Source organism: Cervus elaphus, chromosome 22, assembly GCF_910594005.1.
Source record: "Cervus elaphus chromosome 22, mCerEla1.1, whole genome shotgun sequence".
NCBI classification, from domain to species: domain Eukaryota; kingdom Metazoa; phylum Chordata; class Mammalia; order Artiodactyla; family Cervidae; genus Cervus; species Cervus elaphus.
Genome location: NC_057836.1, coordinates 36,304,861 through 36,319,840, shown reverse-complemented (window position 1 = coordinate 36,319,840; position 14,980 = coordinate 36,304,861). Strand labels below are relative to the sequence as shown.

Sequence of the window (14,980 nt, the reverse complement as noted above, 5' to 3'; positions counted from 1 at the left end):
TTTTTTGTTTCTCCTTTGCTAAGAATTTTTTCATAAATGATGTTGAATTTTATCAAATGCTTTTCTTGCACCAAGTTAAGATGATCATGATTTTGATTTTAATCTGTTAATGTGACAAATTACATTACTATTTTTAATCAAAGATCCCATCAATTCTGAAACAAACCATGACTTTATGCTCCATTAAATAATGAAACAGCTCCCCACTGAATATTCCAATTTAATATACAGTTAAGAAAAATATAGGCATTTTAAAATTGACAAAATAGAGAGTAAATCATGAAGAAAAACTCCCATGCACTCGAGATTAAACACAGATTGTGATGCATACAATTTTTTCTTTAGCGATTCACGTTATTTAAGTCATCTCTCTTTTTTCCTTAATCAAACTCACCCAGGTTGTTCATTACCTTACTCTTTTTGAATCCCAACTTTGGGCTTTTCTTATTCTTTCAAGGTATAGTTGCTTTCTTAGTTTTCTGTTATGATTTAGTATTTCCTTCTTTCAGTTTGAAGTTTAGCTAATTTTCAGCTCCCTTTTTTCTAATATAAGCAAGGAATACCATATTGTACCTCCTAAATGCTGTCTTAGCGAATGCAACAAGTTTCTATATGTAGTTTGGTTTTATTTACTTCTGAATTATGTCCTAACCTCCCACTATCATTTCCTCTGATCTCCAAGTTATCTCTTAGTGTTAGCTTTTTAGCATTCATCTTAATTTTATCCTGAACATGCACACAAAATGTTCTGAATCAGAAAAGATTTCTTATTACTTGAAGTAAATGCCTCCACACCCTTTACCCCAGACTTAGACCTGGGGCTATGTGTTAAAGAGTCATGGGATTTTTTCCCTACACAGTGAGTGGTGTTCAAACAAATCCAGATTTAAGTACAAGACTTTGGGACACAGAGGAACTATCACAAACAGGGGCAAGGAGGCTATAGAAACAGGACTTGCAGATCGGCTGGAGAATCCTGTTGCTAGTCTCCTTGCCTGTTTGCAATAGTTCCTCTGCTGTCCCAAAGTCTTGTACTTAAGTCTGCAAGCTGCTCAAAAACAGATTGTGTATGTGTGCTCAGTCATGTCTGACTCTGGGATTCCAAGGACTGTAGGCCACCAGGCTCCTGTGTCCATGGGATTTCCCAGGCAAGAATACTAGAGTGGGTTTGCCATTTCCTCCTCTAGAGGATCTTCTTGACCCAGAGATTGAACCTACGTCTCCTGCATTCTTTAGCAAGTGGATTTTTTCCCACTGCGCCACCTGGGAAGCTCAAAAACAGATCAGATCCTTTTAACAGGAAAAGTAAGCAAGGCTAGAAAGATCTGGGTGTGAGGGAGCAAAGGGAACAGATGACAGAATGGGACAGTTGATCAGGGAATGTCTTTTCTGTGGTCCATTTTCAGGAGGTGTGGCTGAGGAGAGTCTCTTCCACATTCCAGGGCTGGTTCAGCCTGAGGGTGGATTCAAGTTCAGGGGACTGTGGGGGACAGCCTAAAGTGTGATCAAGTCAAGTTAGAGGGTATTTTGTCCAGAATGGTCTTTGGGGACAACCAGTTCAACAACTGATTCATGAGATAAAAAACAGGAATCTGGAGGGTCTAGGTCTGGCTGTGTCACAGGTAGTCAAAGGAGTCATCCACTCATCGTATCTTAGTCATATTGGGAAAGGTGGTTCTCTGCAGGAAGCCATTTCCTGGAATACAGTAGGGGGATTTCTTCACTGTTCTGCCCAAACATTTATTTCAGCTCTGAGGACCTCCTAATCCAATAGCCACAAAATGGTGCCTAAGAGAAGCTGCCGCAAACAATCTTTATGAATTATGTTATACAATCTCTATGCATATTTCAGAATATGTATTGTCCTCTTTCTATAATACCTTAAACTGGGGGGGTGGGAATGCCAATTTCAAATATAAGAAGTTTCTTTCAGGGAAGAGTAATGTTTTAACAGTAGTCAGTCTACCATTTAAGGCTGTAACTTATTTCTCTCTTGGGGTTAACTGCATTGAGTATGCTCAGTCATTCAGTTGTGTCTGCTTCTCTGCAATCCCATGGACTGTAACCCACCAGGCTCCACTGTCCACGGAATTTTCCAGACAAGAATACTGGAGCAGATTGCCATTTCCTACTCCAGGGGATCTTTCTGACCCAAGGATCAAAACCAAGTATCTTGTGTCTCCCGCGTTTAAAAAATCTCTCAGGCAGATTTTTTACCACTGCGTCCTGGGAAGCCCAAAATGCTTTGAATACGGTTCATTATTTTGAAGACTACTTTCTTTTGTGAGCTCCTTTACATCCTTTATTCTAGTGTTTAAAAATAAAATGAACTTTAAGTGATGTCAGAGAGAATAAGCTTAACATTTAAAATTATCTGTTAGTATGGATAACATTTAACAATTTAAAAAGTTAACGATTCTATAAATTGTCTTACTGGAGCTAAAATGTACTCTCTAAGCAGTATTTTTCAAAAACTGTAGAAGTGTTTATTATGATGGAATTCAAGGAGATCCAAGAGTTGGATGCATAAGCATACTTGAGAAAGCAGACACAAATGCCAGCAATAACAAAGGGCTGGACTTCCCTGGTGGCACAGTGGTGAAGAATCTGCCTGCCAACGCAGGAGACATGGCTTCTGTCCCTGGTCCGGGAGGATCCCATATGACTTGGAGCAACTACGCCCGTGGGTAACAACTACTGAGCCTGTGCTCTAGAGCCCAGCTGCAACTACGGAGCCCACACGCTGCAATTACTGCAGCCCGAGTGCCCTAGATCACATGCTCTTCGACAAGAGAAGCCCCTGCAATAAGAAACCCGGGCACCACAACTAGAGAGTAGCCGCCACCCAACACAACTACAGAAAAGCCCATGCGACAAGGACCCAGCACAGTCAAACATACATAAATTTTTTTAAAAAGGGTCAATGGAGACAATGATACTGAAGTAGTAATAACTGATGTAGTGGAAGCATGTTCTGGTCAAATAGAACGCAGCAATAAAGCCTGAGAGGTTTACAAGATCAGAAAACAAACTTTGGATAAATGAAAAGAATGAGATGGAATCTATGACTCAGGAAACACACTTCACTATTTTACTATGCAAATTAAGGGGAAAAACAGGGAGAAAAAAAACAGGCAGAGATAAGAGAAAAAGTTGAGAATAAAGAAAATTCTTCTCACAATAGCATGAGAATTACACAAAGACTATTTCTTATTAGAAACAAATGTGGAGATGAACTAGAATGGGTCTGAGGTTCTAGGAAAAGAGGAAAAAGCCTGCGAAAGTGACCTATCCAGCCATATTAACTTTTTGTTTCTTAAAAAACAACGTGGTTTCAGTCATTCCTTGCTCAAGCTCCAAATTTATACCATGTCACCATTAAAGAGGTAGAAGGATGTCAACCTAAATTCGAAAGTTCACGCTCTCTGCATTTACCACCTCTTGAGGGATGTTTTGATTTGTAAAAACTGCAGAAACATGACAAAAATAAAGACAGATTATGTCCCAACAGAATTTGATAGTACAGTTGTTTATTAATTATATTATGAACATTAATGCAATATTGGCCTCAATAATTTCACTCAGATAATAAAAAATAGTGGCATAGTGACAGTTTTAAAGCTGGTTCATTCATCATTTTACAAGCTTATTTACTAAGAGTGAAAACAGAAGACTATTTAAAATAGCTGAAAAGATAACATGTGTCATAGTGTAAGGCTTACACCTAAATCTGATGCATTGAAACAGTTCTTTCCTCACCCGCAGCATGTCTACACTGGTGCTATGAGTCTGGAAGAGACTGGCTATGGGTACCGCTTCTTGTCTTCAGCTGGGACTGTGCAATATCAGCAAGTGCACTCTGTATCTTTTCCAGAAGCATGTCCCCTCGGTAGACAACATCCTCCAGACTGGTAGCAGCCTCGTGGTTTTCCTCTTCCAGCTTATATAAGCTAGCAGCCTTTGTGAGAAAACACAAATTTTAAGAATAGTTTGAGAAATGAAAAACCTGGAGACTGGTAAAAGTTGAGGAGGAAAGAAATTGCAATGAAAGTATTTACTTTTAAATCTGATGACTATGCAACCACTGTGATAGATTTTTTTGCCAGTGGCAGAAATCCTAAGATCAGATATTACTTGAGAGTCTTCCCTGCATGAATTATTTAAAAGATGACTTTTCAATTAGAGATCTCTGGATGGCTACATGAGACTCCTTTCCACATTGCTCTCAGACACTGCTATTCTACTCCATATCCAGAATGGCCCCTCTCTTGTCACTACTGGCAAGGAAAAGAACCCAACTGAGGAAAACGGTAAGTTTCCTTGTAACTCAAAACTGGACACCTATATATTTTCAGCAGTCTTAAATAGGCTGCAGTAGTTTACAATAAAACTCCCATTTTAAAATTTAGATTAACATTGAATATTGTAATAAAAGGTACTAAATCTATTTCCTTGAATTCAAAATTCTATTCGTAAAATTCTCAAAGGAAAACAGATTTTTACCTGTAAAGCAGCTGTAGATTCTTCACTGGGTAAGGAATCTATCAGAACATCAATGTCTTTTGCTGTTCGTGCAATCAGCGCTGCAAAAAGCTGGGCATATTCTAGAGAAAGACAGCACTCATTGAGGATATTAGAGAATCTCAAGTTTTCAGAAAGAGAAATTAAAGTTTAATGAAACCAGGAAACTTCATTAGTTTTTCTGTATTAGACTTCTAATGATAAAAGTGTAATTTTAACACATCAATTCTATTATGTCTGAGAATTAGCTTTAATATTAACTCAAATTAGAACTTAAGCATAATGTATTATCATTTCATTATTAGGACAATATGGTGGTCCCTTGAATAAAGGAATGTGTAAATTGGATGGCATTTTTATTAAGGTCCCTCAAGTAAAAATTCATCTAAATTCACACAATTATACTTTAGAGGAGTAAAAAATCTGTTATTTCACATGAAAAGAATTATGAGGTGTTACATAAATTTACTGTAATGAATTCATTTCTTTTATGACAAACTTGTAATAGTCTCAAACAATAACATTTTCAGAAAGCCATAAATAAGTTGAACCTTTCAATAAATCTGATTTTAAGGTATTACAGGTAATGTGACAGTCAAACTAAGAGAAGCCAAGAAAATCTATTTACCTTCTGTAGGGTTAGCCGGCTGATCTTTGTTAATGGCTGTCTGGATGTTACTAAAGGAGGCAGGAGGGCCACACTGCTGCAGCACTCCAATGGCATTACAAAACTGATCTGCAAGCTGGAGGCAAAGGAAAGGTGGCCAAGTTAGAGTGGATTTATCCTCTTTAAGGATTTTATTGGTAACAGCGGCAGCAATGTTTCTATAATGTTCTCTGAGCCAAAATAAATAAATAAAACAGAAAGGAGTAATTCTGGATAGCAAAAACCAGTTACTAAGAATGGTTAAACGTTTTAATCATGCAAAGAAACTAAATTCTCAGTGGCTCAATCACGTCCAATTCTTTGCAAACCCATGGCTCCTTTGTCCATGGGCATTTTTCAGGCAGGAATACTGGAGTCAGTTGCCATTTCCTCCTCCAGGGGATCTTCCCTATTCAGGGATGGAACCCCAGTCTCCTGTGTTTCTTGCACTGACAAGCAGATTCTTTACCACTGTGCCACCTGGGAAGCCCTAAAGAAACTATGTTTGGTATCAATTTAGTTGAGACAGTTAAAAAGAAAAACAAAATAATCTTTCTTTTCTTCCCAAGGTAACAGAATGACAAAAGAAATATATGCCAGTACTTTCTGCAAGCACAAGTAAATACTTTTGGGGGAACAGTGGTGGAAAAGAGCACATCTGACAGGCAAACATCTCAGAATGGCCCCAGGTTAAATTTTTAAACCATTTAAAAATGTGACCCCTTTTCTGAAACCAGAGTAATTACAAGTAGAAACAAATAGTGGTGGGACAAAACTGCACCTTAAGTATGTCTGAAATGTTTTTCTCCAGGACTTAAAACTCCTAGTGCTCTGAAAGTATTTCTTAAGCAGTTCAAAGATTGACAATACCAAGTCCCTACTTACTGAAACTGTCCCATGGGGTTAACAGAAGCTGGCACCTTAAACGAAAGACTGGAGTATGTCTTACAAAACAGCAGATAAGGAAACAGCTGATGACAAAACCCTTTGTAATCTGCCTCTAACGATTATGTTTGCTTTAGCTTTTTTCTTTCCCTAATCGCATACCTTCCTAGCCCACATAACGCAGCACCAGACTTCTCACCACCCCCAACAGATAATGCTCCTGATGTGTGGGTCACTATAGTAAAAGGGACTTAGGCTGTTTTTCAAAAATTTGAAAAATTTGGACTAAGGTCCTGCCCAGTTCAGACCAGTTAAGAACAGTTGGGAACAATGACTCTACCTGGGTCTCCCGCATTGCAGGTAAATTCTTTACCATCTGAGCTACCAGGGAAGCCCCAAGAACTGGTCCTGTGCAGAATACTGATTACTTTACCTTCTCCCTACCTCCAATCACCCTACCCCGCGCCTGAGACCACCCTACTTCTTTATCCCATAAAATCTCAAGCGTCTTTATTTTCTGTTTGTTTCCCACCTCCACCCCCCACCCCCCAGCCAAGAGGCATGTGGGATCTTAGTTCCCTGACCAGGGATCAAACCTATGCCCCCTGCATTGGAAGTGCATAATCTTAACCATTGGACCACCAGGCAAGTCCTCCAAATCTCAAGTCTCTTGCCTTCTGGGAAGCAATCTGAGATCTGCCCTCCTATCTTGTCACTCAGCTGCTTCCTGAATAAATAAACCCCTTCTCTGGCTGCAAAACGATGTCTCAGCCTTTGGCCAGATGTGGATCCAGCAAACAAACTTAGCTTTGTTAACATTACCATCTCCAAACCTAAGACTCCCATCCTCCCCACCAACTTCTCTCCATAGTCCTGAGCACTCAAACTGCAATTCCTGGCCTCCAATCAGTGAATCAGCGTTTCCAGTAAGTTTTACTGCCATTATTTGAATGACAGAACTCAAAAGTCAACTATTTCCTTTAATATCTAATTTGTATTGAGAATCTTCCAGTCAACCAGTCTACCTTCAAACTCTTCACTTTCATCTTCAAATCCTGCTAATGTTACTACAAATCTTTCCCTTTTCCTTCTACCATCACTGATGCTGTTAGTGCAACTAATTACTTCACACAAGAATTGTTTACAATAGCTCCTTACTATTTTCTAGTTCTTATTATTTTCTAGGTTATTTTACTCTGCTCCAAAATTCTGAGCTCACCCCAGCATGGTTTTCAAGATAAATCTCCCAATCTTCAGGCTATTCCAAAGCTTTCAATAATCGAACTCAACCCGACTTGTTCATTATCTACTACTCCTTTATATATGCCTGACTAGTGAAAATTCATTCCTGACTACACTGCTTTTGTTCACATTTTTGCAAAAGTATTAAGTGGCAGTAAGTGCTCTGAGCCTGTACAAATATAGATTCTGATTCTGGTAACTAGAGTTTGTTAACTGAGAACATTCTCTCATTAGGTTAAATACAATGGCTGTTTGTTCTGTCCATATGAAGCTCTCAAAATCCATTTACTCAGCAAATATTTATCAAAATAATTCTAGGGACTTCCCTGGTGGCTGAGTAGTAACGAATCCACCTGTCAACGCAGGTTCAATCCCTGGTCTGAGAAGATTCCACATGCTGCAGGGAAACTAAACTCCTGCACCCAAACTACTGAGCCAGCGCTTTAGAGTCCCTGACCCTCAACTACTGGGAAGCCCAGGTACCTAAAGTCTGTTGTCCACAGCAGGAGAAATCACTGCAAAGAGAAGCCCATGCAATGTCCTCCCCCCCTCGCCCCCGCCAGCCTCTGCTCAATGCATCAAGAGAAAGCCTGTGCACAGCAGTGAAGACCCAGTGCAGCCATATATGAATAAATAATAAAGAAAGAAGAAAAAAAACTTAAAAATCAGCTCTATGAGAAGCACTGTGTGTATAATTGTATAACCATTATAGTGATAAAGCCAACAAGACAGTTTGCTCTCATGGAGTCCTCAGAGGATAAAAGAACTTTATGTTAAAATCTTACAAATAATTATGATTCAGGTAAATCCTAATAAGATTCCCTCTACTTTAATTAATATCACTCAACAGTCCACTTCAGCACTTATAGCTGAAAGTTCAATTCAGTCACTCAGTGGTGTCCGATTCTTTTCAACCCCATGCACTGCAGCACACCAGGCCTCCCTGTTCATCACCAACACCCGGAGTTTACTCAGACTCATGTTGGTGATGCCATCCAACCATCTCATCCTCTTTCATCCGCTTCTCCTCCCACCTTCAATCTTGACCAGCATCAGGGTCTTTTCTAGTGACTCAGTTCTTCATATCAGGTGGCCAAAGGATTGGAGCTTCAGCATCAGTCCTTCCAATGAATATTCAGGACTGATCTCCTTTAGGATGGACTGGCTGGATCTCTGTGCAGTCCAAGGGACTCTCAAGAGTCTTCTCCAACACCACAGTTCAAAAGAATGAATTTTTCAGCACTCAGCTTTCTTTACGGTCCAACTGTTACATCCATACATGACTACTGGAAAAACCATAGCGTTGACTAGACGGACCTTGGTTGATAAAGTAATGTCTGTGCTTTTTAATATGCTGTCTAGGTTGGTCACAGCTTTTCTTGCAAAGAGCAAGCATCTTTTAATTTCATGGCTGCAGTCACCATCTGCAGTGATTTTGGAGCTCAAGAAAATAGTCTCTCACTGTTTCCATTGTTTCCCCATCTAAATGTCATGAAGTGAGGGGACTGAATGCCATGGTCTTAGTTTGTTGAATGTTAAGTTTTAAACCAGCTTTTTCCTCTCCCCTTTCACTTTATAAAGAAGCTCTTTAGTTTCTCTTCCTTTCTGCCATAAGGGTGGTGTCATCTACATATCTGAGGTTATTGATATTTCCCCCAGCAATCTTGATTCCAGCTTGTGCTTCATCTAGCCCAGCATTTCACATGACGTACTCTGCATATAAGTTAAATAAGCAGGGTGACAATACACAGCCTTGATGTACTCCTTTCCCGATTTGGAAACAGTCTGTTGTTCCATGTCCGGCTCTAACTGCAGCTTCTTGAGAAGCATACAGACTTCTCAGGAGGTAGGCCAGGTTTTCTGATATTCTCATCTCTTGAAGAATTTTCCAGTTTGTTGTGATCCACACAGTCAAAGACTTTGGTGTAGTCAATAAAGCAGAAGTAGATGTTTTCCTGGAACTCTCTTGCTTTTTTGATGATCCAGAGGATGTTGGCAATTTGATCTCTGGTTCCTCTGCCTTTTCTAAATCCAGCTTGAACATCTGGAAGTTCACAGTTCACATACTGTTGAAGCCTGGCTTGGAGAATTCTGAACATTACTTTGCTAGCATGTGAGATGAGTACAATTGTGCAGTAGTTTGAACGTTCTTTGTCATTGCCTTTCTTTGGGAATGGAATGAAAACTGACCTTTCCCAGTCCTGTGGCCACTGCTGAGTTTTCCCAATGTGCTGGCATATTGAGTGCAGCACTTTCATAGCATTATCTTTTAGGATATGAAATAGCTCAACTGGAATTCTATCACCTCCACTAGCTGTGTTTGTAGTGATGCTTCCTAAGGCCCACTTGACTTTGCATTCCAGGATGTCTGGCTCTAGGTGAGTGATCACACCATCGTGATTTTCTGGGTCATGAAGGTAATTTTTTGTATAGTTCTTCTGTGTATTCTTGCCACCTCTTCTTAATATCTTCTGCTTCTGTTAGGTCCATACCATTTCTGTCCTTTATTGTGCCCATCTTTGCATGAAATGTTCCCTTGGTATCTCTGATTTTCTTGAAGAGATTTCTAGTCTTTCCCATTCTATTCTTTTCCTCTATTTCTCTGCACTGATCACTGAGGAAGGCTTTCTTATCTCTCCATGCTATTCTTTGGAACGCTGAATTCAGATGGGTATATCTTTTCTTTTCTCCTTTGCCTTTAGCTTCTCTTCTTTTCTCAGCTATTTGTAAGGCCTCCTCAGACACAACCATTTTGCCTTTTTTGCATTTGTTTTTCTTGGGGATGGTCTTGATCACTGCATCCTATACAATGTCATGAACCTCCATCCATAGTTCTTCAGGCACTCTATCATATCTAATCCCTTGAATCTATGTCACTTCCACTGTAGGGAAGGGATTTGATTTAGGTCATACTTGAATGGTCTAGTGGTTTTCCCTACTTTCGTCAATTTAAGTCTGAATTTTACAGAAGTTCATGATCTGAGCCACAGTCAGCTCCTGCTCTTGTTTTTGCTGACTGTATAGAGTTTCTCCATCTTTGGCTGCAAAGAATATAATCAAATCTGATTTCAGTGTTGACCATCTGGTGATGTCCATGTTTAGACACGTCTTGTGTTGTTGGAAGAGTGTGTTTGCTATGACCAGTACGTTCTCTTGGCAAAACTCTGTTATCCTTTGCCCTGCTTCATTTTGTACTCCAAGGCCACAGTTGCCCATTATTCCAGGTGTCTCTTGACTTCCTACTTTTGCATCCCAGTCCCCTGTGATGAAAGGGACATTGTTTTTTTGGTGTTAGTTCTAGAATGTCTTGTATGTCGTCATAGAACCGTTCAACTTCAGCTTCTTCAGCATTAATGGTTGTGGCAGATTTGGATTACTCTGTTATTGAATGGTTTGCCTTGGAAACAAATGGAGATCATTCTGTTGTTTTTGAGATTGCACCCAAGTACTGCATTTCAGACTCTATTTAACCTAACATTCCAGGTTCCTATACAATATTGTTCTTTACAGCATCAGACTATACTTCCATCACCAGTCACATCCACAGCTGGGCATTGTTTTCGCTTTGATTCCCTCTCTTTATTCCTTCTGGAGTTATTTCTCCACTCTTCTTCAGTGGCATATTGGGCATCTACCAACCTGGGAGTTCTTCTTTCATTGTCGTATTTTTTGCCTTTTCATACTGTTCATGGGGTTCTCAAGGCAAGAATACTAAAGTAGTTTGCCATTCCCTTTTCCAGTGGGAACTCTCCACCATGACCCGTCCATCTTGGGTGGCCCTACAGAGCATGACTCATAGTTTCATTGAGTTAGACTAGGCTGTGATCCATGTGATCAGTTTGGTTAGTTTTGTGTGATTGTGGTTTTCAATCTGTTAAAATTAGGTAACCACGGGTTTTAAAAAAAAGGGTGTCCTTATATGATGTTGGAAACTTACTGGTCTGATGTGGCTGTGGGACACTCAGACCTCAGACCCTGTAGAGAATGCAGTGGTATCTCTAGAGCCAGAAAATTCTGCCTACAGCTGAAAACACTTGATTAATTACAACTCCTAACTACATACTGCTTTTGCATTATTTAAATGTCTCGAGTATATGATGTCTTTCTAACCAGACTGTAAACTCCTCAAGGAGTAACTCTCTGTAACCATGACACTGTTTATATATATCAGGCAACCATACCAGATAACCTAGAGGCTTTCCTCCAAAATCCAATGATCAACCATGGAGTTAAGAGCCATATTCACTTTGTCCTTACTATCCTTCTGGCTATGAAACATATAGGAATATGCAACATTTCCCGTAAAATAATATTTGTATCCAGCAGTCATTACAATTTAATTTTGTAAAGCCTCAAAGAAGTATCTCCCTGAGGGAGACTGGCTGGCCACCCAGGCAAGTCACCAAAGGTAGAATTCATCTTGGTGAATTTAGCAACATTTAGAGGCTGGCCCTCATACACAAAATAGATCCATTTCTCACAGGCAGATTCACATTCTTCAAGTGTACAAACACTGAGTGATAAAAAGAATACCAACTTATTAGCTTCCAGTGAGAAAAACTGGCAAGAGACTAGGTAGTTTGATTTTCCAGTCAACATCTACAGGTATCCGACCTGGGACATCAAATTATAAACAGAATGACTGAAATGTAACTACCAAGGAAAAACAATTTAGCTCTTAATGGTATTAAGTATGTGAATGCTTTGGTTTGCATATACTTTCCACGTAGACATAAATAACAGTAAAAATAACCAGAAAGATCAAAGTAAGGGGGGCTACTTACAACATCTGACCTTTCATAGGGAGGAGACTCATTGGCAGATGTTTTAAAAACCTTAAAGATATACAAAGACCGTAAGATTCACTTTATAAAGATGTCAGTTTCCCTTAAACTGACAAGCTGGGGGAGCGGCCGAGATGGAACCCTTGGTCTATACGAACCAACTTGGATGAAACAAAACTTTTCACATTACTATCACTCCAGCCCCAATCTGAAAACTGTAACCAAAGAATACTCTCAGCTAACATCTAATGACAAAGATCCAATCATTAAGAACACGGATTTCTCTCCGTGGGTTAAAATTTATAAGGGGAAAAAAACCTTCCGCTTCTTTTCTCCTCCCGGCAAAACAAAAAAAGGAAAAATCCATAAGCACCACTGACAAGAAAATAAAACCGGTCCCAGAGAACAAGGGAAGCCGGTGAAGCCTGCGAGTCCACGCAGTGAGATCCTCCACTTGGCAGGCGAAGAGGCCGCCGGCTCCCGCCCCGCCCCGCAGCCGGCCTCAGACCTTCCAGACGGCAGCGCCGCCTCCAGCCAACCCCGGCGCTTGTTGCTGAAGCCCAGCCTCAGTGCACTCCCCACTTCCGAGTGTCGACCCTCACACCTCTTTCTCTGCCATGCTTTCCCTCCGGAAGGAAGACGACGGAAATTAATCGAGTGCAATTGCTCACCGAGTTCACGGCGTCCTGCAGCTGCGTGAGCCGATCCGCCATGTTCCTCCCGCAAACAAAGAGGCGAAAGCCGCTGCTCCTACGCGATTGGACAGTCACGGCCAATCACAGGGCTGCGTTCTCGGAGGGGGTGGAGTCAAGTCAAACCCCAAACCCCGTAGCGAAGGGGCGGGGCTTTCCCGAGCCTTAAAATTTGTTTAGACTAACTCACTTGAAATTAAGAGAGGCAGTCTAGAAATTAAGACTCTTACTCCTGGGAAGAAAAGTTATGACCAACACAGACAGCTTTTGAAAAAGCAGAGACATTACTTTGCCAACAAAGGTCCGTCTAGTCAAGGCTATGGTTTTTTCAGTATTCATGTATGGATGTGAGAGTTGGACTATAAAAAAGCTGAGTGCAGAACTGATGCTTTTGAACTGTGGTGTTGGAGAAGACTCTTGAGAGTACCTTGGACTGCAAGGAGATCCAACCAGTCAGTCCTAAAGGAAATCAGTCCTGAATATTCATTGGAAGGACTGATGTAGAAGCTGAAACTCCAATACTTAGGCCAGCTGATGCGAAGAGCTGACTCATTTGAAAAGACCTTGATTCTGGGGAATATTGAAGGTGGGAGAAGGGAACGACAGAGGATGAGATGGTTGGATGGCATCACCGACTCAATGGACATGAGTTTGAGTTAACTCCAGGAGTTGGTGATGAACAGGGGGGAGACCTGGCGTGCTGCAGTCCATGGGGTCGCAAAGAGTTGGACACGACTGAGCGACTGAATTGAACTGAACTCCACTTGGGATAACCCTGCTGTGCTACTGTCTGTAGTCTATGGGTTGTCGCGAGTCACTCAGTTTTGTGTTTTGTTTTTTTTTTTTCCCATTTATTTTTATTAGTTGGAGGCTACTTTACAATATTGTAGTGGTTTTTGCCATACATTGACATGAATCAGCCATGGATTTACATGTGTTCCCCATCCCGATCCCCCCTCCCACCTCCCTCTCCACCCGATCCCTCTGGGTCTCCCCAGTGCACCAGCCCTGAGCACTTGTCTCATGCATCCAACCTGGGCTGGGAGTCACTCGGTTTTGGAGGCCAGCATACTTTCTCATGTCTTAGGTGTTAGCACTATGCAGAGATTGTTCGATTGTGGGGTTTTTAAATGTAATTTTCCTTACCCTCCCTTGTATCCATTCTTAAACATCGCCTTGAATACTTTACCTATTTTACGCTGCTTTAGCTTTCTAGGTGACCACAAAACTTACACAGCAAGCAGCTAAAGAGTACTTGTGAGTCATAATACCGACTTTCGTTTTAAGAAATACGAATTAAAATTCAGCAAGCGATTGAGGTTCGGGTGCCCCTCTGTTGCATTTGGGTGCAGAGTGCCTTAGCCAAGTGGAGGCTGGATGCGTATTTAACTGTGGGTGTGCTGGGGGAGCTGACACACATGAGATGGAAAGCGTCCAAAACAAGTACTAAAGGGAGCTGTAAGGTCCGTGTTGAAAGAGTATGAACAAGAGAGGTCTTGTGGGCGAAAGCGAGAGGAGGAAGATGAGCTAGGTAACGGATAAGCAGTTTGTGTGTTAGCAGGCTGAGTGGAGAGGAGAGTGGAAATCTCACTGTGTATGTAGAAGAGAAGAGGTTCCTAGAAAATAAGCCAGGTGCAGAGGTGGGGCAAGTTCAATTTTAAAAATGATAAACTGTGCAATTTAGGCTTACACGCGGGGCCTCCTAAGGGTATCAGTCTGAAAAGTGATACTAGAAACTTGGTATTTAAGGGAAGTTAGCCTGGGGACAGTCTGGAAAGAAATGGGGCTGGAATCTGCTAATGACAAACTCCCAGATCCTGCTCCTCAGGCAGATTATCCCTGGGGATGATCTCCCAGGACTGGGGGTGGGTTGAGAAAACTATCCACTGGGAGCTTGGCTTGTTGGATCTATTCCAACCTTCTGTTTCACCCCCACACCCACCCCATCTCCAAACAATGGACAAACCTGCTGGGACCTAATTAGGAACCTCTCCAGGTTTCTCCAATTTATTGGATAAATGAGAGAGAACTACAGTTTGTCTTAACTGTAATGTGGGCTAAGCTTGTGACCCTCTCCTCTCGGCCCCAGCTGAGAGGGTACATTACTGAATGCCTGCCATGTGCCAGGAAGTATGTCAGGGGTGTTGAGTTTGCAAAGATGAAGAAGTCAGGGGCTCACAAGGAGAAGGGGTTTGCAGTTATTTAAGATT

The 14,980-nt window shown here is 41.2% G+C and overlaps 1 protein-coding gene across 2 annotated transcripts; it reads right to left on the bottom strand.

The window, feature by feature from the left end:
• Positions 1–3,513: 3,513 nt before the first annotated feature.
• Positions 3,514–12,873, bottom strand: MED21 (mediator complex subunit 21). 2 transcript variants are annotated; one of them, XM_043882202.1, is made up of 4 exons: positions 12,750–12,873; positions 5,150–5,264; positions 4,504–4,604; positions 3,514–3,958 (listed from the first exon to the last, which is right to left on the bottom strand). In XM_043882202.1, exons 1-4 carry the CDS (start codon positions 12,789–12,791, stop codon positions 3,782–3,784), a joined length of 435 nt encoding a protein of 144 aa, XP_043738137.1. In that variant the 5' UTR covers positions 12,792–12,873; the 3' UTR covers positions 3,514–3,781. The 2 variants fall into 2 exon arrangements, with proteins under 2 accessions (XP_043738137.1, XP_043738139.1); XM_043882204.1 differs by lacking the exon at positions 3,514–3,958 and having other exon boundaries at positions 4,553–4,620; positions 12,750–12,822.
• Positions 12,874–14,980: the final 2,107 nt, after the last annotated feature.